General features: G+C 42.9%; 1 protein-coding gene across 2 annotated transcripts in view; it reads right to left on the bottom strand.

The window, feature by feature from the left end:
* The window catches only part of LOC141773450 (cytochrome P450 3A30-like), a 302,943-nt gene extending 288,725 nt beyond the window's left edge, over positions 1–14,218 (bottom strand). For both annotated transcript variants that reach the window (XR_012595115.1, XM_074645320.1), the window contains exons 1-9: positions 14,006–14,218; positions 13,776–13,869; positions 13,463–13,512; positions 8,181–8,280; positions 6,791–6,904; positions 3,839–3,924; positions 2,626–2,768; positions 2,408–2,532; positions 2,128–2,212 (exon numbers count right to left, since the gene is read on the bottom strand). Coding sequence is in view for 1 of the 2 variants with exons in the window: in XM_074645320.1 (XP_074501421.1) it covers positions 2,128–2,212; positions 2,408–2,532; positions 2,626–2,768; positions 3,839–3,924; positions 6,791–6,904; positions 8,181–8,280; positions 13,463–13,512; positions 13,776–13,869; positions 14,006–14,202 (994 nt within the window). In the remaining variant the exon portion in view is untranslated. The remainder of the gene's footprint in view (positions 1–2,127; positions 2,213–2,407; positions 2,533–2,625; positions 2,769–3,838; positions 3,925–6,790; positions 6,905–8,180; positions 8,281–13,462; positions 13,513–13,775; positions 13,870–14,005) is intronic.
* Between the last annotated feature and the right edge of the window lie 8,738 nt (positions 14,219–22,956).

Below are 22,956 nucleotides of genomic sequence, written 5' to 3'. Positions count from 1 at the left end.
CTCTGACCTGAGTTTTAACAGCCATATTAAGACAATTATAAAGACAGCCTTCTATCACCTGAAGAATAGAGCAAGAATTAGAGGACTGATGTCTCAGAACGCTGCTGCTAGAGTCCTCACTAAGACCAAGAAAGTGGATCATATCAGTCCAGTTCTGAGGTCTCTACACTGGCTCACTGTCTCTCAGAGAACTGATTTCAAAATACTAATAATAATACTACTAATAATACAAAGCACTAAACGGTTCAGGGCCAAAATACATTTCTGATCTTCTGCTATGTTCTGAACCATCCAGACCTCTCAGGTCATCTGGATCAGGTCTGCTTAGTGTCCCCAGAGACACAACTAAACATGCAGAAGCAGCGTTCAGTTTTTATGCACCAAATATTTGGAACAAGCTCCCAGGAACCTGCAGGACCGCTCCAACTCTGGGTTCTTTTAAATCAAAGCTTAAAATGTCCTTTTGCTGCTGCCTTTAATTAAACCAGATAATGATCTGATACTGCACTAGAGCTTTTACTCTTGTGTGTTAGACTCTACTTTAGCTTCGATCCTAGCTTTTATTTTTAGCTTGTTTTTATTTTCTAATCTTTAATGTTTTTATAACTGTTTTAATTATGACTTAATGTTCTTTTGCACTTTGTTGCAATATTCTTGAATGTTTGTGTAAAGCACTTTGAATTGCCCTATTGTTGAAATGTGCTCTACAATTAAAGCTGCCTGTCTGCCTCTGTCTGAAACGCCTGTCTCTTTAAGACCCCCCTCCTGAAAAAGCCCAGTCTGCTCTGATTAGTTTAGAAAAGATATTTTAAGAAAAATACTGTGCACCTTTGCAAAGGTAGTTCTCAAGCTGTGGGCAGTATATTCTAATGAGCCCCTTTAATCTGAGAGTTATTTTCTTGATAATCAATTAGTCTCATACATAGACTCTTGTTTCTCCTGATCTGAATGACTCGGTGAAGATGCAGAACAATTCCAATGTAAATGAAGAACAGAGTGCTGATGAATTCTGAGAGCAGAGCCTTTAACTCTTAGGTGAGAGGTCAGATCACTCTCAATATTAACAAATGCAGACAGAAGGATTCACAAATGTATTTTGTCATTTATATATAAATGACTCTCCACAAAAATATTTTTCAATGCACAAAAAAATAGTTATCGTTGTATATAAATGTAAAAAAAAAATCCACATAAAAAAATAAGGTTCACAAATATATTTCTGATGCAAACACAAATATATGTATTTAAAAGTATATGCAATGTTCATCAAAAACACATTTGGATGTTGTTACATTTATATACAACGGTTGAACCTGCATTTACAAACTGCTGTCATGTGTGAACTTCACTGCATCTGTTTAGGGGGTTTTATGAGACTTTTAAAGACTTGACCATTTTTAAACAGGGAATTATCTGTAGCCAATCAGATGTCTCCCTCCTTATCAGTCAAACACATGAGCAAGTCCCCACGAGGGTATGATTTACGTCATATTTAATGACCTATAGCACATGGTCTAAAGTGCATTTGGGGCTTGTCCAACTCCAATTTTGCTAGTTAAGCGGCGCATAATCTGGGCACAAACTAAGACACATGGGGCAAAGGGGTTATATTTAGACTCTTAATCAATTAAACCAATCAGACTGTCAGCTCCAGAGTCTGAAATTATTTTTTTTCCTCACCTGCCACTCTGCCAGGTCACTAAACATTTCTACCTGACACTCAATTTATTTGTCTGCCGCTCCTGAGATCTATGTAGAACGCTTTAGAGTTGTAATCACTGAGTCAGTGGTACCAGACAGTAGAAATATGGAATATATTATGTAAGTTATATTATTATATATTATATTATGTATGTATGAATTACGCAATCCCTTTGTGCTGCCTCAAGATAGCAACGCGCCAATAAAGCACCTGACCATACCTCATTTTAAGACCAACACGCCCATGGGCTCATAGATGAGCGCCAGTACATTTGCTACTTACACAACGCTGGGCGTGAAAATGACAACTGAGTCAGTCTGAAACTAGCAATGATAGCCATTTGTGCTGCGCTGTGCGCCGCTTTGCGCCAGGTGTCAGATAGGGCACCTCGACTTTCATGAATTGCTACTGTGGTGCAAATATACCTTTACTTGGCTGATCATGTTCACTCTTTATGTCTGTTCCTGGTATCTCATTCTGGACCATCACCTGCAGGAAGTCTGCTCGAACCTAGATCAGCACAGAGAACTTTCAACACCAACACAAATCGGAGAGTTGTAACAACTTTCCCGTCTCACTCTTGACAAGACAGCGAATAAGTGTATTTCCCAAAATGTCGAGCTATTCCTTTTAATTCTCTACATTTAACTAACATTATTATTTATCTAACATTTTTTTTCCACGTGGTACAGATGACATGCTTACAGATTTGTCTGCACGATGCTCGTCTTTAAATCTCTTGATGATGTTGTAGAAATAATCCACACTGAGTCTGGGCATGACTTCAATATTCAGGAGCTTCAACAGACGGCTGCCAAAAGGAAATATCACTGAAAGGAGACCAAAGGGTTGTTTACCAAAATGTGCATACTTGTGATCCCAACGTACGTTACCTGATTAAATGAGGTGAAAGGAGCACATACTTAATAAAAAGAAAGGCCACAATCTGAAGTTCAGGATCTTCTTGAGATGAATATTAAGTGGGTCATCTGGATCGTTTATAGAGTTTGCCTCAACACTGAAAGATGCACTGGTCACAACGTCCAAACTATAAGGTGCCACGAATCTACGGCAAAAGAAAAGAGAGGTGGTCTTGTTTTAGGAACTAACATGGGTTAAGTGCTACCATATCTCATTTATTTTATGCCAAACAATGTGATCAATTCGGACTCGTTTCCGGTGGGGGTTGGCCTCCGCCAGGGCTGTGCTTTGTCACCAGTCCTGTTGGTGATATTCATGGACAGGATATCGAGGCGTAGTCGAGGGGAGGTGGGTTTGCAGTTCGGTGTGCTGAATATGTCATCGCTACTTTTTGCAGATGATGTGGTCCTGTTGGCATCATCAGTCTGTGACCTCCAGCACTCACTGGATCATTTCGCAGCTGAGTGTGAAGCGGCCGGGATGAGGATCAGTGCCTCTAAATCTGAGGCCATGGTTCTCAGCAGGAAACCGGTGGATTGCCTACTCCGGGTAGGGAATGAGTCCTTACCCCAAGTGAAGGAGTTCAAGTACCTCGGGTCCTTGTTCGCAGGTGAGGGTACAATGGAATGTGAGATTGGCCGGAGAATCGGAGCAGCGGGGGGGGGCGGTATTGCATTCGCTTTACCGCATCGTCGTGACGAAAAGAGAGCTGAGCAGGAAGGCAAAGCTCTCGATCTACCGGTCAGTCTTCGTTCCTACTCTCACCTATGGTCATGAGGGCTGGGTCATGACCCAAAGAACTAGATCGTACAAGCAGCCGAAATGGGTTTCCTCAGGAGGGTGGCTGGCGTCTCCCTTAGAGATAGGGTGAGAAGCTCAGTCATCCGTGAGGGACTCGGAGTAGAGCCGCTGCTCCTTTGCGTTGAAAGGAGCCAACTGAGGTGGTTCGGGCATCTAGTACCCCCCCCACCCCCCAGCTGGGAGGAGGCCACGGGGAAGACCCAGGACTAGGTGGAGAGATTAGATCTCCACACTGGCCTGGGAACGCCATGGGATCCCCCAGTCAGAGCTGGTTAATGTGGCCCGGGAAAGGGAAGTTTGGGGTCCCCTGCTGGAGCTGTTGCCCCGAGACCCGACCCCGGATTAGAGGTTGAAGATGAGTGAGTGAGCAAACAATGTGCTGGTATGATGGTATGAAGCAGATTAACAACATACTGTTTGACATCAACGGGTTCATCCAAATTTGTTCGTCCGAGTTTTTCAGTGAGTTGGTCTGCATAGCGAGCAACGATGGGAAAAACCTTCAAAAAAAAAAGCAGAGATGTTTAATGTTGATGTTCTGTACACATGTATTTCTATCATTGATGCCAACTTCTCTCAGTGGGTCTACGGGCAGACTGGAGGCCCATATATGTTGGTGTTTCTGCAACTACGGACATTTTTAAGTCCCAGCAATTCAATTTGGGATTTTTGTTAATGCTTCATAAATAGAGACACAGTGTTATTAACCATCTTGACATAAACAATAATTACTAAATAATGTGATTTAATTAACTTTATGAAGCATTTTATGGGTCCAAACACCAATTTTCTTCATGTCCCACAACTGTGGTCTCAATGTTGAGATACGTAAAATGAGCTAATTCATTTATAATTTGACATTATGTCAAATGGAAATGTTTCATATACATATTACTTTACACCATATTAAAATATTTTTTTGTTTACAAATCATTTATAAGATTTTTTCATTTAAATGCTCCTGTCCCACACTTCTGAGTCCTTTCTGCGACACTGAACAAATGCAACAGTAAAAGTTTTATTCACGATAGTAAGTGAGTGTAAGTGAGCACATGGATGACAGGTTGGGCCGCTCATATAGGTGACCCTCAAGATCCAGAAAAACAAGGTGAAGATCACCTTTTCTTCTTATTGTGTCCTTACCACACAGCTTAGTGATTGTGTGTTTTGAACTACATTAAAAATTAACTTAATATTACTGTTGAATTCATGTTCAGTTTATTAGATGCTAAGAGTCAAAGCTAACGTAGCAAACCTTGCTAGCTACCATTTATCTGAAATATTAGTAAAGATGTCATTTCCGCAACATGTCCTTACTGCAACAGCTTTAGGTGACATGAGACATTAGAATTGCAATATCAATGGTTACTGTCTACATTTTTCAGGGTGTAGAGAAAATCATGAAATCCCCTATTTTTAAAAAATGTTTTATGTCAATATTTACAATGATGCAAAAAGCTTGATGAAAATGAATTTAAATGTCTTAAAAATATTATAGAATTTAAAAAAGCAAAATGTATAAAATGAACTTTATTGTTTTGTTACGGTGAGGACATTTATTAAGAACAATGATGAAAAACCATAAAAAATTAAAGCTGCAAGCTGCGATGAACGGTACCTCCCACCTCCCCGCGCGTCGGGGGTACTGGCGTGACGCTGATCAACGCGGCCAGGCACAACCGGAACTCTGATGAGTTCAATGAGGCCTGTCACAAGACTCTACGACAAACAGTTCATGAGTTATGAAAGGGGGCGTGGCTAACGTGAAGGGGCGGGGATAACCTTCACCAATGAAACAGGAACTCTCTCCTGAGTGGTATGACACCTCCCACAAGAGTCTAGGACATTCATTGAAAACTCACCATTTAATAACTTTTCATCCTTAAGGTCTTAAGATGGTCCTGACCAAATTTCAAGTCGATCTGATGAAATCTGTAGGAGGTGTTCGTTAAAGTACACAACCTATAAAACGCTAAAAATGGGCGAAAATCGCATATTAAATTCAAAATGGCTGACTTCCTGTTGAGTTCTGGGCATACCTCCAAGAGGCTTTTTTGTGTGTCTCCACATGTTACATATGTCCGCCAAATTTCATACTTGTAGGTGAAACCGGAGCGAGGAACTCAATTTTTCCAATTTTCTAGGGGGTACTAGCGAGTCATTTTGCAACGTCCGAGTCCGAGACCCTTAAAATATAAAAATTTTAACAGCGTCTGATAAGTGTGCCAAGCTTAACAACTTTTTGAGCATGTTAAGGCCCTCAAAAAGGCAATTCATTCAAAGAAGAAGAATTCCTAGTTTCAATAAGGCCTTCGCTGACCTGACATTGTCGGTGCCCGGGCCCTAATAAACATGTTACGGATTAAAGGGACTGTTTGTAAGAATCAGAAATTGCTTGTTAACAGCGACACCTGTGGCCGTTAAGTCAACGAAAGTCAGCGTCCTGTTGCTCGCGCTCGCTCTACATAGACATGAACGAGCATCGCTCAAAACAGCATCGCTCAAAACACACGTCAGCTAAAAGCACAATATCACTCTATATTTCAGCTGCTTGGCAGTAATGTTAGCTGACCAGACCAAGGTCTCTCCATGAATCACTGCTGATCCTAGTGTTGGCTTTTCCTGCTTCAGCCTCCCGACCGCGGCCGGAGGGAACAGGGGAGACACCGGAGTTTTGGTCGGAGACGATAACGTTTCTCTCTGCGGAGCCCCGTCACTTCACAAGACACGGGAAACCTCTGTTGATCTGGAGGAGCTGCAGCAGTTATTTCTGCACAAACGTCCACTGTACATTCACTAGATATTCTCAGAGCTACTAACTCTTGCATAGTGGAGTGTGCACGCATGCACGTGAGAGTGGAGCGAAAGAGCGAGAACGAGCGCAGTGCGTGAGTGAAGGCAGGCAGAGGAGCCGAGTACAGCAGAGACTCCGGTCCTGGAGACCAAAGCTACGGTCTCCCCCGCGTCCTCCGACCGCGGCCAACACTGTTTAACAGACGGGCTTCACTAGATACAACCAAGAGGTTTTGGTGCTTCACTGGAGTTTGTGTTGGAGTCTGAGTCTGAACAGCGTAGCCACACGTGAGCGTGCATGGGACACCGACCCGGATTGATTTATACGTGTAAGAAGTTACAAACAGTCCCTTTCAAATCTTAACCACTAGATGTAATTTTGTGTACCTGTTTATATGTATTCCATACTCTGATGGTTAAAATTAAAATTCATAGAGGTCGATTTTTTAATATGGGAGGGTCAAAAGTGACCGTAGTTGCAGAAACACCCGTGTAGAGACACAACGTATCGCTGAACTAGGTCAAAGGAAGCAGATTGTAGACGTGGTTAGTGACCTTGGAGGTGAAACTAACCTGTTTCATTCTTCCACTGGTGAAGCATGGTGATAAGGTGCTCCGCATTCTTTTCCACCTTTCATCTTTAACTGCAGTAATTGCATCTTCCAAAGGTCCTGCCAGTTGATTTTCCTGTGAACAAAAGTACAGTTAGTTACAATGAATGTTTAGATTCTTGAGTTCCTCCAACATTTCTCCTGCTAATGTCGTCTGCTCCATGTATGGAGGATATGGAATGTAACTTCCTATAGAGCTGAATTAGCAGAAATCCAAGGGACAAATAGCCTATCTGAATCAAAATGACACTGTATCAATCCTGACATGAGTATTGCTGGAAGTGGTCATCGGTACACAGTACAGGTTCTCTGTGAGATTCATAATGGCAATTCATAACGGCACTGCTGTAATTTATCAATACAATGTTCACGTCCTTTTTGCAAAATAATGAGTGAACTTTTCGTCAGAACTTTTTTCTATTTGTGAACAAATATAATGAATGAAACACCTACTATAGAAGATGCATAACCCAATTATTATAATATAGCAATAACACCATAGCTGATGATGACTGAGTCACAAGAGATTGCTGATAGCGGCTGATACACATGCTAACATGTGAATAACAGTACTAGCACTTGTTTTTTTTCCACTTCAACACCGGACAGGAGAGGTTTAATAGGGATGTCAAAATGCCTCGTTTGACATCTATTAGCCTCGGTGATTTCCAGCAGGATCAGTAGATTATACATTTTTACTAAAACCACAGACGCGTCTCACTTCTCCAAGTCGTGTGTTCTCTAATGTCACTTGTGAAACAGTGAAGAATGTTGTTAGGGTTGTTATTTTCCAGTTGCCTCAGAAGTTGTGTGTGCGGCCTGCTGTAATCCTCAAGCATGAATCTCTAACTCTCTGTGTAACCCACAGGATATTACTACAAATCCAAACTGACAGATTTGAAGGAGGGACACATAGCTGCCCTTTTTCCCCTTATGGTTCAGCAAAATATGTTTGAGTTATGAACTTCAAAATGATGAGATACTCTTCGGCGTGATAGGTGGATGTAATATGGTTTTCCTAATATCGTCTGAGAACAGAGGATTTGCCATACCATAAGTATATCTCCACGTTTGTTGTTCTGACATCACTGCAGGAGAACGTGTTGTTTACTATGCCCAAGGGGGGGGTATGCCCAAGGGGAGGCATAGTAAACAACACGTTCTCCTGCAGTGATGTCTTCCCTGCAGAGCGCTGCATGGAGCTTCCCAGAGTTGTGTAATTTGAGAGCAAACACAATGACATGATGTCATAGAAAACTAACTCCAAATGTTACGATGTCACTGAACATGAGATGCGGAATTTTCATGTGTAGTCTGGTGTACAATAACATGCAACGAGATGACTCTCTTACCCTGCGGTTGGTAAACACAGAGTAGCACTCCTTCACCAGCACAGTTTTAATCATCTCAGGGTCTGCCACCATTATCACCGGTGATCGTGCATCATACATCCTGCACAAAAAACACATCACAGTCTAAAGTACGAGCTACTGATTAAACAGGAATGTTTTATAAAGCAATCCAAATCTTCGCCAATTCCTACGAGAAAAGAAATATCATTATCTTTCTGTGGCAAGTTATCCTTTCACAACAAACACTAGGCTGTCCATAGCTGACATAAACCTGAATGGTGTTTTATGTGCATGCAGTAAAATGACAAAAAATGATTTAAAAAAAAAAAAAAGGTAATTTGTAGGGCTGTCAAAGTTAACGCGATAATAATGCGTTCACACAAATTCGTTTTAACGCCACTAATTTCTTTAATGTATTAATGTAACTAGCAATATTTAGGTTGTAGTAAGCTCAGAGTGAAGATACTGGTATCATACGGAATGAGAAAACCTAAGGAATCCATCGGTACCAACCATGTCATACTAGCTTCTCTCAAAGGAAGTTAAATAATGCTTTAAACCCACGCTACATTTTGGCGAGGAAAAACTGTCATGGCCATTTCCAAAGGGGTCCCTTGACCTCTGACCTCCAGATCAGTGAATGTAAATGGGTTCTATGGGTACCCACGAGTCTCCCCTTTACAGACATGCCCACTTTATGATAATCACATGCAGTTTGGGGCAAGTCATAGTCAAGTCAGCACACTGACACACTGACAGCTGTTGTTGCCTGTTGGGCTGCAGTTTGCCATGTTATGATTTGAGCATATTGTTTTATGCTAAATGCAGTACCTGTGAGGGTTTCTGGACAATATCTGTCATTGTTTTGTGTTGTTAATTGATTTACAATAATAAATATATACATACATTTGCATAAAGCAACGTATTTGACCACTCCCATGTTGGGGTGTGACGAAATATCATGCCACGAAATATCGCAATATAAAAACGTGACGATATGCATTGTCGAGATGAAAAACTGAATGGCGATATCAGGGCATAATAGGTACTACGTACATACGGGCTCTGTGGCTAAAGCTGCAGCCTCTTCCTGCTGCTGTTCAGGGCCTCTGGAAGGAGGCTGAGTATGCGTCATATCTTCGGGGTACAACACATGCACAGTAAAATCTGGTCTGCCATCGCCGAAATTGAACCAATCGCAACGCACGGCCGCAGCTTCAGTAACACTGTGCATGTGTTATACCCCGTGACCCAGCCTCCTTCCTATAGACCTTGCTATCACACACAGCTTCAGTGAACAGCTGATCAGAGAGGCTGCGGTGGAGACTAGTTGACTACGCTTGTTGCTGTTAGTAAGTGCAATAACTTTGCAAGTGTAAAGCCAAGATCCGTTATTACACCTGTTCAACGAGCATAAACATGATGAAACGGTTAAACATGGAGGAAAGCAACGTTTCAATCTGCTCTGTCTGCAGTCTCTCATCCACCACCGCTGTTTACACAAGCAGAGCGCGTTAGCTCGGCGGCTAACAGCTTACAGTAAACACGTGTAAGTGATTTAGTTGAGTTGTGAATGACTTTAGTTCCTCTAGTAAGCCATGTTTCAATGAATGTGTCCGAGGAGTTTATAGTGAAGGGAGGGACAGAAGACGTGAAGCGGTGACGTGCTGTTATTGACGAGGCTGCATACTACGGCGCCTCCGTGTTATTCATTTATTATCTTCATAAAGTATAGGAGCAACGTAACCCTCGGATACACAAGACTGAAACTACAGCTGGCAGTAGGCTGTGTAGTCAGACTGTTGAGGTTAGTTTGTCATGTATCTGACTGGTAGACTGATCAGCTGGCTGAGACAAAGCCCACCCCCCAGTGAGTGACATCAACAGAGGACAGGAGGAATGACTGATACTGACTGATGGAGGACAGAGGACAGAGGACAGGAGGAAGGACTGATACTGACTGATGGAGGACAGAGGACAGAGGACAGGAGGAAGGACTGATACTGACTGATGGAGGACAGAGAACAGGAGGAAGGACTGATACTGACTGATGGAGGACAGAGGACAGGAGGAAGGACTGATACTGACTGATGGAGGACAGGAGGAAGGACTGATACTGACTGATGGAGGATAGAGTACAGGAGGAAGGACTGATACTGACTGATGGAGGACAGAAGGACAGGAGGCCAGGAGGAAGGACTGATACTGACTGATGGAGGACAGGAGGACAGGAGGAAGGACTGATACTGACTGATGGAGGACAGAGGACAGGAGGAAGAACTGTTACTGACTGATAGAGGACAGGAGGACAGGAGGAAGAACTGATACTGACTGATAGAGGACAGGAGGACAGGAGGAAAGACTGATACTGACTGATGGAGGACAGAGGACAGGAAGAGAGAGGACAGGAGGAAGGACTGATACTGACTGATGGAGGACAGAGGACAGGAGGAAGAACTGTTACTGACTGATGGAGGACAAAGGACAGGAGGAAGAACTGTTACTGACTGATGGAGGACAGAGGACAGAGGACAGGAGGAAGGACTGATACTGACTGATGGAGGACAGGAGGACTGAGGACAGGAGGAAGGACTGATACTGACTGATGGAGGACAGAGGACATGAGGACAGAGGACAGGAGGAAGGACTGGCACTGACTGATGGAGGCCAGGAGGAAGGACTGATACTGACTGATGGAGGACAGAGGACAGGAGGATGGACTGATACTGATTGATGGAGGACAGAGGACAGGAGTAAGGACTGATACTGACTGACGGAGGACAGGAGGACGGACTGATACTGACTGATGGAGGACAGAGGACAGGAGGATGGACTGATACTGACTGATGGAGGACAGAGGACAGGAGGAAGGACTGATACTGACTGACGGAGGACAGAGGACAGGAGGAAGGACTGATACTGACTGATGGAGGACAGAGGACAGGAGGAAGGACTGATACTGACTGACGGAGGACAGAGGACAGGAGGAAGGACTGATACTGACTGATGGAGGACAGGAGGAAGGACTGATACTGACTGATGGAGGATAGAGTACAGGAGGAAGGACTGATACTGACTGATGGAGGACAGAAGGACAGGAGGCCAGGAGGAAGGACTGATACTGACTGATGGAGGACAGGAGGACAGGAGGAAGGACTGATACTGACTGATGGAGGACAGAGGACAGGAGGAAGAACTGTTACTGACTGATAGAGGACAGGAGGACAGGAGGAAGAACTGATACTGACTGATGGAGGACAGGAGGAAAGACTGATACTGACTGATGGAGGACAGAGGACAGGAGGAAACACTGTTACTGACTGATGGAGGAGAGAGGACAGGAAGAGAGAGGACAGGAGGAAGGACTGATACTGACTGATGGAGGACAGAGGACAGGAGGAAGAACTGTTACTGACTGATGGAGGACAGAGGACAGGAGGAAGAACTGTTACTGACTGATGGAGGACAGAGGACAGAGGACAGGAGGAAGGACTGATACTGACTGATGGAGGACAGGAGGACTGAGGACAGGAGGAAGGACTGATACTGACTGATGGAGGACAGAGGACATGAGGACAGAGGACAGGAGGAAGGACTGGCACTGACTGATGGAGGACAGAGGCCAGGAGGAAGGACTGATACTGACTGATGGAGGACAGAGGACAGGAGTAAGGACTGATACTGACTGACGGAGGACAGGAGGACAGAGGACAGGAGGACGGACTGATACTGACTGATGGAGGACAGAGGACAGGAGGATGGACTGATACTGACTGATGGAGGACAGAGGACAGGAGGAAGGACTGATACTGACTGACGGAGGACAGAGGACAGGAGGAAGGACTGATACTGACTGATGGAGGACAGAGGACAGGAGGAAGGACTGATACTTACTGATGGAGGACAGAGGACAGCATTGTTTTGCATTTTATGTCTTTTGAATAAAAGGCTATTTTTTCAGTCATATATTTTCATCATTCAAGTTTTGTTAAAATTATTGTTATAATATCGTATCGTATCGAGATCGTGAACCCAATATCGTGTATCGTATTGTGAGCTGAGTGAATCGTCACACCCCTACTCCCATGTTGATAAGAGTATGAAAAACTTGACGAATCTCCCTTTAAGGTACATTTTGAACAGATAAAAAATGTGTGATAACTTGCAATTAAATATTTGAATTGATCGACAGCCCTAGTATTTTATTCAACTTTATATCCTACTTGTCAGGATAATATTTTAATACAACGTGATATAACAGATTTCTATATTGAAAAAAGGTCCCGAAATGACCTTTTACAAAAAATAAAGACACATTTTAACAATTGGATAAACAACAAATAACATATGTCGTATGTCACCCAGTGGTGGAAAAATACTGAGTGTCCTACATTTACTCAAGTACTGTACTTATGTACAATTTTGAGGAGCTTGTACTTGTATTTCCATTTTCTGCTAGTGTATAATTCTCCTCTTTTAAATTCAATAGGCCAATAATACACTATTTGACAGATAAAGTTCCTTGTTTCTTCTCAGGTTAAAGGGACTGTTTGTAAGAATCAGAAATGTCTTGTTAATAGCGACACCTGTGGCTGTTAAGTCAACGAAAGTCAGCGTCGGGTTCGCGCTTGCTCGCTCTACATAGACACGAACAAGCATCGCTCAACACATTGAGGCGACACACGTCAGCTAAAAGCACAATATCACTCTATAGTTCAGCTGCTTGGCAGTAATGTTAGCTGACCAGACGAAGGTCAAAGTCTCCCGTCACAGGCTAGATGTTCTAAAGCCTGAAAACAGAGCCATGAGGAGGAGCAGAAGTCTAGTTTTCTCTCAGAACACTTGAATTACAATATACTGAAAGGCTATTATGGAATTTTTTCCCAATGATGCCAAAAATATACTGCCTACTGCAGCTTTAAAGAAATAAGTAGCATTAAAAAAAAATGTGCGTTAACGCATTATCGTGTTAACTTTGACAGCCCTGTTGAAAACTGTTTATTTTAGATCCAAAATGATTATTCCCGAGGATGCACCACATCCTGAAACATCTGTACGTGCATGTTTTAGACCTTACTGTCATTCCCTCACTTTAAAGATGCCTCAAGTACCCCCCCCGCCCACACACACACACACACACACACACACACACACACACACACACACACACACACACACACACACACCCTACTGGAAGTAAAGGATCTGAGCACTTCTTCCACCACTGATATGATATCAGTGATATCACCTGTGGGAGGAGGAGAGACTCAACAACAACTCACCCCCAGACGTCTCCATACTTGGCTAGGCACTCATTGTCAAAAGAAAGTCCCTGCAAGGAATTAAAAAAAACGTGTTGATGGATTTATTGAAAGGATAAAGAGGATTCATTAGAAAGATATTATAAACACACCCATCTTCTGTTCTCAATCAGCCTGTAGCAACACTATCAACAGCTCACACAGCCTGCCAGTCTCTGAGGTGTGTGTGTGTTGGTGTTAGTGTCCTCTTACCTTCCTAAACTACAGCAGTGTTGGTGTTAGTGTCCTCTTACCTTCCTAAACTACAGCAGTGTTGGTGTTAGTGTCCTCTTACCTTCCTAAAGTACAGCAGTGTTCCGAGGAAAGGAAAGGGTCTTGGTCCGGGTATTCCGCGTTTTTTGTAAAACCTATATGGCCAAATGCCATACCTATATTATAAAAAAAGACAGAGTTATACTTTTTACACGAATATGGATGAATATTGTAACAGATAGCGAGCAGTCGTTATTGTAGGACTGTAAAAGAGCTTGAGAAACCGCAGCCTACTACGTATCCACTACTCACAGTAATATGAGGGTGAAACAGAGAGCCAGTAAAGTCCAGGTAGTCGCTGAAAACATGGTGAAGAGGAACATGTTGTTTGTGGAGGAGGAACAGCTGGACGCAGAGAGGAAGAATGAAGAAGTGCGCAGAGAAACTTGTGACCTTAAAAGCTCGCTGCTGGGCGGAGCTCGGGGCTCGAGCTCCAGGAAGAGATTCATGCTGTTGTGATTCGAGTCTTGAACGAAGTTTTTTTTTTTTTTATTGAACAAATTGAGATTTACAAACAACATGGCTATCATCGGATATCCAGACCATCATGGCTCATAGATCATTGCATTAGAGTAACAGGACAAGGTGCATACAGAACAAGAACAGATCAAATATGTAAAATTATACATGAAAATAATAATAACTTAAACGAAGGGCTATAGGGCTGTACCTGTAATTCATATTCTTCTATTACACTAAGAAGTTTCAAAGCATTTTTGTTTTTCATGACTTTAAGGGCTATTATGTAAGAAAGAAACTCTGAATGAAACACATTAAACCAGGTTTCATTTTCATATACTTGGATTTGTGCAAATACAATTTTCCAAGAATGAGAATGTTATTCAGCAGAAAGTCATCTTTGTTATTGTCCATGACAAGACCATAAACAATGTCCTTTTGAGAGAAGTTTCCCAGATGAGAAACTTTTGGGAAAAGCCAGTCATGTATATCATAAAGCCATAAAGCTTCAGAATACATACAATGAAAAAATAAATGATCAGTAGTTTCAGTGTCATCACAAAATACACAGTTATTGGTTTTAATTCCAAAGCGTTGTCGCAATAAGTCACTAGATGGATACACTCCTTTTAATATTTTAAAATGGATTTCTTTTGCTTTAGGAGTTATGGGGAATTTTAGATATTTAGTTTGTAACATGTGAATAGTTTCTTTCTGATAGATTTATGAAATTGAGTTTCTGTAAGATACTATAGGGTATGAGATGTGATTAAACATGTTTCTAATTGTTTTATTTGGGATTTTGATTTCACTTAAAGGGACTATTTGTAACTTTCAGAAATGCTTCTCAACAGCGACACCTGTGGCCGTGAAATCAACGAAAGTCAGCGTCGGGCTCGCGCTTGCTCGCTCTCAATATACCTGAACGAGCATCACTCAAAACAGTGAGGCGACACACGTCAGCTAAAACCACAATATCACTCTATATTTCAGCTGCTTGGCAGTAATGTTAGCTGACCAGACGAAGGTCTCTCCATGAACACGATTTAGATCTGATCCTAGTGTTGGCTTTTCCTGCCTAAGTGCAGGTTGAGGCAGCGGGGCTCTCCAGCGTGTCTCCCTGCTCTCTCCGCCCGCAGCCGGAGAGAGCAGAGGAGACACCGGCACCCGGTCGGTAACGAGAAGACAACGTAAATCTCTGTAGAGCTCCGTCACTTCACAAGACACGGAAAACCTCTGTTGGTCTGGAGGAGCTGCAGCAGTTATTTCTGCACAAACGTCCCCTGTGCATTCACTAGATATTCTCAGAGCTAAACTAACTCTTCTGCAGTGTGGAGTGAACGCGCGTTCACGTCTAGAGGTGGAGCGGCTAACATCCATTTTTTAGTCAAATCGTGCAAATAGTGATACAAGCACCAAATTTGGCATGATGATTCCCGAGGGGTCACTTAGCAAATATAAACGATCGGCCACTTGAAAATCCAAGACGGCGGCCATTTTTCAAGATGGCCGCCAAATTGACCTGCCGTTAATGGTTTCTCTCATAGAAATTCATCTACTTGGTCAATTTGAGTGATCTTGGTGTCAAATTATGTGTTTTCTAGCATGCTGGATCTTATTTTGATAGTTTTAATAATTTTGAACTGCAATATGGCGGACATTTTTAAGATGGCTGTCAAATTTACTCGCAGAGAATATTTTTCTTAAAGAAATGCATGTACTTGGTCAACTTGAATGATTGTGATGTAGAATTATATGTTTTCTGGTATGCTATCTAATTTTACAGCTTTAACATCCTCCGATACATTTTTTTTTTACTTTTGGCTGTCCAGTGAGTCTTTGCTTTGTGGTGTTTGCATGGCTCAATTGGCTTGTAGGTCTACTGTTGTAGATATCAATAGCTGCTGTTGCCATAGGTGTAGGGGCTTAGTGGTAGAGGTAGTACCTTTGTTTCAGAAGTCAGCCACATCCTCCAGGATGGACTACTGGCACTGGTCCTCACTACTTGCCCAACTCTCACCTGTGGCTCCATGAAGTTGCTAGTGCACGGCAATGACCACAGCCCGGGACACCATGTTGGCTCACGGGCTGAACTAGGTGAGGGTAGCACACAGAGAGTATCTCTGTGATGGAGTATGTCTAGCTCTAAATGTCAAAGTGCATAGAGTTAACGAACCAGCCATCTTTATCCATGAGGTTCCAACCCAACTGCCAGAATTGGAAAAACAGCAAAGAACTGTAAAGGAGTGATTGTCGGGCACTACCAGGGCACACTGGTGACAATTACTGCTGTGTAACTCAGAATGGGGTTTAACGTCAGCTAAGTAGGATTCAGCATTATACTTAGTGTCCAAAATGCTGCTTACTACCAACCCCTGATCAGTTTAAAGCAGCAAAACCTGAATCGACAGGATGTGCAAGCGCGGGAGAGCCGAGCCAAGGATAATGGGGTTTCAGTTATCCAGATAGTGTACAGATTGCGTAAAATAATGCATGAACCTAGCTGTATCCCATGCAAGCAAGTGCCCGTGATACAGGGTGGTAAAAGGATAAACCTTCGACCCTAAACATTACAATGGCTTTAAACCAAAAATCAACTGAAAAATAGTGGCACACTGACTGGGCCAAGTGTTGCCTTTGTCAAATGGACAAGAATGAGGGCCTTACTTCTCCACATATAAATCCCAACAAAAGAGTAGGTGATGGGTACAGCCTCTTGGCGAGGAAAATTCCCAGATTCCATGCAGTCAGTCAGCTACCAGTCAAGCGTGACCCAGCAAGACTAGACGACGGTAGTGGGTTAGAGGAAACCTTGATGAAAAATAACACCAAGTTACAAAGAGCTGAAAAGAGATCAACCCCTTCAACTGTTACAGATGAGAGCAGCTGCTACAAAATACCACGCAGGGTCAGAGATACTCTATCCCCAAAATGCTTTCTGTGCGAGGAAGAAGGGGGCAACTTAAGATAAGCAATGACCATGAAACTGAATGAAAGACTAAATGAATGTGCAAAAACCTTCAGTGATGGAAAGCTCCTTCCCAATCTGAGTGCTGGAGATGTCAGCCTGCTTGCTTGGCTGCTCTGTACAAACAAGAACGAGCCTATCTGAATGCCCAACAGCTGCAGAAGAAAGAAGAGCTGTCCCAGAAGAAGGAAGCAAATATGGAGAAGCAGTCCACCTGGCAAAGGCTGCTCAGATGATACGTCGTGACATGTTTCTGCATAAATCAGAATTCAACAGCACGTCTCATGATGGGTACCTTGAAGATACCGTCCCACCATCACTGCTTCAGTTTGTATGTATGATTGAACATGGGGCTGATATCAAGTCACAACTCCAAAATGGCGCATCAAAATCTGACCTTGCAACTGTTACAGTAGAGCTGTTTTGCCAAATACAGGGAAGGATCGCAGGTCCACAGGCAATCCAAGGACAGGAAGACACCTTTTGCTATGTATGTTGGCCTGTCTGTGTTTTCCAAGACCAGAAAGAGGCAAGTGATAGATATGTTGGTGTGGGAACCTCATGGATAAAGATGGCTGGTTCGTTGACTCTATGCACTTTGAAATTTGGAGCTAGAAATACTCCATCACACAGAGACTCTCTGTGTTTTACCCTCACCTAGTTCAGCCCATGAGCCAACATGGTGTCCCGAGGTGTGGTCATTGCCGTGCACTAGCAACTTCATTGAGCCATAGGTGAGAGTTGGGCAAGTAGTGTGAACCAGTGCAAGTAGTCCATCCTGGAGGATGTGGCTGACTTCTGAAACAAAGGTGCTACCTCTACCACTAAGCCCCTACACCTATGGCAACAGCAGCTATTGATATCTACAACAGTAGGCCTACAAGCCAATTTAGCCTTGCAAACACCACAAAGCAAAGACTCACCGGACAGCCAAAAGTAAAAAAAACAAAACGTATTGGAGGATGTTAAAGCTGTAAAAATTATTAGATTAGATAGCATACCAGAAAACATATAATTCTACATCACAATCATTCAAGTTCACCAAGTACATGCATTTTTTTAAGAAAAACATTCTCCGCGACTAAATTTGACAGCCATCTTGAAAAATGGCCACCATATTGAAGTTAAAAATTATTTAACTATCAAAATAAGATCCAGCATGCTAGAAATCACATAATTTGACACCAAGATCACTAAAATTGACCAAGTAGATGAATTTCTATGAGAGAAACCATTAACGGCAGGTCAATTTGGCGGCCATCTTGAAAAATGGCCGCCGTCTTGGATTTTCAAGTGGCCGATCGTTTATATTTGCTAAGTGACCCCTCGGGAATCATCATGCCAAATTTGGTGCTTGTATCACTATTTGCACGATTTTTCCACTATCCGCTCCACTACTAGAGGTGGAGCGAGCTGAGCTGTCTGAGTGAAGGCGAGCAGGCAGAGGAGGAGGGTACAGCGGCTACACGCGAACGCGCATATGCGAGCGCGCATGTGTGACGACCCGCTACATTTATGCGCGTACAAAGTTACAAATAGTCCCTTTAAGTCACAGCCACCCACTTAAAGTTGTGGGAGACGATGTGTGATAGGAGGAGGATTTGTTTAAATTCCTCTAATCAAGCATATAATAGATTTGGGGATGGCTTTAGTTATGGATTTAAATATGTCACGATTGCCAATGAAATTATATCTAAGACAGAAATTCTCATACGACATGATACAGCCACTACTATCAACTAAGTGAGTCACTGAGTCACCTTTATCCATCCAGTCTCGAACGAAGGTAGCCTAACCTGAACATATATGACCCTCAAGTTGCGAAACTCTCGCGAGATGGTTAAAGTTGAGCATTGACCTTGCGTGGGGCTGCGGTCAAAAAGTAAAGCAAATACGTCCTAATGTCTTTTCCTAACCACACAAACCCCCCCAACCCGCAGACCCCTCGGGGAACATTTTATTAATTTGTTCCCTCAAGTTAGTAATTTGTTCCCTCGAATTACTAATTCCAGGAAGGGACCATTTATGGGTGGAGACATTTTGGTGTCACAACATTTTATAACAGTGAAGTTATTGAATATTTTTCCCAATCAAAATTCACTAAAATTATACAAAATCACATTTTTCCAAAATAGTTGTTTGTAGTATAACATACAAGATACCATTGGTGTGTGAAGTGATTTTGATGGCACTACAATGTATAGTACTGAAGTTATTGAATATTTTTCCCATTAAAAATGAAAAAGAATTATGCAAAATCATATTTTTCCAAACGAAGTGTTGTAGTATAACCATGAAGAGATCATTGATGTGTGAAGTAATTGACAATAGTACATTTTGACATAGAAAAAGCATATGATTCTATGTGGAGGGAAGGGCTGCTTATGAAGTTAAGTAAAATGGGTATTGGAGGGAGGTTGTATAATTGGATGATGGACTTCTTAACAGACAGGAAATTTCAGTCAAGGTTGGAACAGAAGCATCTAAGGACTACAATGTAGAAAATGGTATCCCAAGGGGAGTGCAATCAGCCCGGTGTTGTTTAACATAATGATAAATGACATATTTGAAAATTTAGATGGATGCATCAAATCCGCGATATATGCAGATGATGGGGCAATATGGATGAGGGGAGGAAATGTGCCATATGTGATGGAAAATATAAGGAAAGCAATATGGAAAGTGGAGAAATGGTCATATGAGTGGGGAATCAAAATGTCAACAAATAAATCTTGTATATATTTACAAAAAAAAAAAAAGCAAAAGATTGGTACTGAGAAGTTAACATTATATGGCCAGCCAATGGAGAGGGTGAATGAATTCAAATATCTGTGTTTATGGCTAGACACTAAATATACATGGAACGTTCATATTAAACAACTGGAAACAAAATGCAAAAAAGTAATACATTTATTACAAGCTGTGGCTGGATGTGACTGGGGGGGCAGATAAACAGTCATTGATTGACATCTATAGGGCGATTATGAGGTCAACATAGATTATGGTTATATAGTATATGGAGCAGCAGCAAAGACATCATTACAAAAAGTGGATAGATTATAGTACAGAGCATTACGGTTATGTATCGGAGCTATTAAGACAACACCCATTAATGCAGTGTTAATTGAAGCAGGAGAGACTTCATTGGAGTTAAGAAGAGAGAAATTAGCTCTTGCATACTGGGTCAGATTAAAAGGAAGCGGGGAAGATAATCCTACAAAGGAAACAATTCAAAACTGTTGGGAATACTCTAAATTTCAAGGATATGGATTTGGATGGACATGGGAAGAAGGAGTGAGGACATATGGATTGGAGGCCTTAGAGTTCACCAGGTTCACACCAGTTAGCAGCGTACCCCCTGGCTGCTCCCAGAAGTTAAAGTAGACATGAGTATCCTGGAAAAGAAAAGGGAATGGCAAATAAATGAAGTGGGAGATAAAACAAGTGTGTACCTGAGGAATAGTATAATTATCTCAAGATATATACAGATGGTTCCAAGAATAAACAGGAGTGTGTGGGAAATGGTGTCTATATTCCCGAGTTTAAAATATCTATCTCCAAAAGACTTTCAGACCGGGTACATTCTGCAGTAGAGCAGAAATAGTGGCAATCATTATTGCATTACAGTGGGTTGAAGAGGTCAGACCTGACAGAGTGGACAGATTCAAAAGCTGTTCTGGAAAGCATACAGTCAACAAAAGCTGTTAGGGAAGATCTACACATTGAACTATACTATAGTTTCCTGCATAGAGGGGGTGTAGATAAACTATTCTGTTGGGTTCCAGCACATGAGGGGGTGAAAGGGAAAGAGTTTGCCGATATACTAGCTAAAAGTTTGTTGCAAAAGGAAATAACAGTACCAGTTCTACTTGGTAAGGAGAAGGAAAAGTGGTGATTAAGAGGAAAGGAATCTTGATATGGTAGAAAAGATGGGAGGAGGACCAGAAAAGAAGGGGATATTTCAGAATACAAAAGTCAGTCATAACAAAGACGTATAAAGAAAGGAACAGAAGGGAAGAAATCATCATAACAAGACTCAGACTGGATCACACGGGTCTTAATAGCACCCGTATGGCTTTAATGGGGAAAAGGAACAGTGACAAGTGTGGGGATTGTGGTGATAAAGAAAATGTGCAGCATATCCTAATTCATTGTAAAATGTATGAGGCTGAAAGACAAAGATCAGAGAGGAGGGACGGGATTGGGATTTGATGTGGATACTGGGAACAGAGGGTGAGGGGGTTACACACTCTACAGTAGGTGGCGGTAAGCACCTTAAAGTTGTTTGCGATCCGCCAGGAAACGAAAAGAATAATAATAATAATAAGAAGAAGAAGACCATTGTAATGTGTCCAGCTCAGAAGACTAAAGGCTCTTTTTGATTAAAATGAGGTTGTAGGTCGTTGTCTACCTTACTACGGTTAGAAAGAGCCGTCGTTGGTGTTTTAACAACGTTTCGGTTATGAGTTATTGATCCGGGAAGGTTGAATCTGTCAGTATCTTTCCAGCTTTACAGAAGTCAATGAGTTGACTGTCAGGAATGATTGGAGGAAGTGCACTATGAACTCGTGCCCTGAAATTAGTAATTTCAGGGCAGGAGTTACTAACTCGATGGAACAGATTGATAAAATGTTCTCCTAGGGTCTATGGGTCTATCAATTCAAATGCACTTTACAAGAAAGGCCAGAGCAGACTCTACCTGCTCAGGAGACTGAGGTCGACCTTCTATGTCACTGTAGTGGCATCAGCCATTTTTTATGGAGTGGTCTGCTGGGGCAGCAGCATCTCGGCTGTGGACAGGAAGAGACTAGACAGAATGATCAGGAAGGCCAGCTCTGTCCTGGGATGCCCCCTGGACCCAGTGGAGGAGGTGGGAGAGAGGATGATGATGGCTAAGCTGTCATCCATGATGGAGAACGACTCCCACCCCATGCAGGACACCATCTCAGTACTGGAGAGCTCCTTCAGCGACAGGCTGCTCCACCCAAAGTGTGTGAAGGAGAGATACCGCAGGTCCTTCCTTCCTGCAGCTGTCAGACTCCACAACCAGCACTGCTCCCAGTAGACCACAACCAGCACTGCTCCCAGTAGACCACAACCAGCACCAACCAGCACTGCTCCCAGTAGACCACAACCAGCACTGCTCCCAGTAGACCACAACCAGCACTGCTCCCAGTAGACCACAACCAGCACTGCTCCCAGTAGACCACAACAAGCACTGCTCCCAGTAGACCACAACCAGCACTGCTCCCAGTAGACCACAACCAGCACTGCTCCCAGTAGACCACAACAAGCACTGCTCACAGTAGACCACAACCAGCACTGCTCCCAGTAAACCACAACAAGCACTGCTCCCAGTAGACCACAACAAGCACTGTTCCCAGTAGACCACAACCAGCACTGCTCCCAGTAGACCACAACAAGCACTGCTCCCAGTAGACCACAACAAGCACTGCTCCCAGTAGACCACAACCAGCACTGCTCCCAGTAGACCACAACCAGCACTGCTCCCAGTAGACCACAACCAGCACTGCTCCCAGTAGACCACAACAAGCACTGCTCCCAGTAGACCACAACCAGCACTGCTCCCAGTAGACCACAACCAGCACTGCTCCCAGTAGACCACAACCAGCCCTGCTCCCAGTACACCACAACCAGCACCAACCAGCACTGCTCCCAGTAGGCCACAACCAGCACTGCTCCCAGTAGACCACAACCAGCACTGCTCCCAGTAAACCACAACCAGCACTGCTCCCAGTAGACCACAACAAGCACT

The sequence above is a fragment of the Sebastes fasciatus genome, chromosome 9 (assembly GCF_043250625.1).
Source record: "Sebastes fasciatus isolate fSebFas1 chromosome 9, fSebFas1.pri, whole genome shotgun sequence".
NCBI lineage: Eukaryota > Metazoa > Chordata > Actinopteri > Perciformes > Sebastidae > Sebastes > Sebastes fasciatus.
Note: the sequence above shows the minus strand (reverse complement) of the source record. Positions and strands in the feature narration are given on the sequence as shown.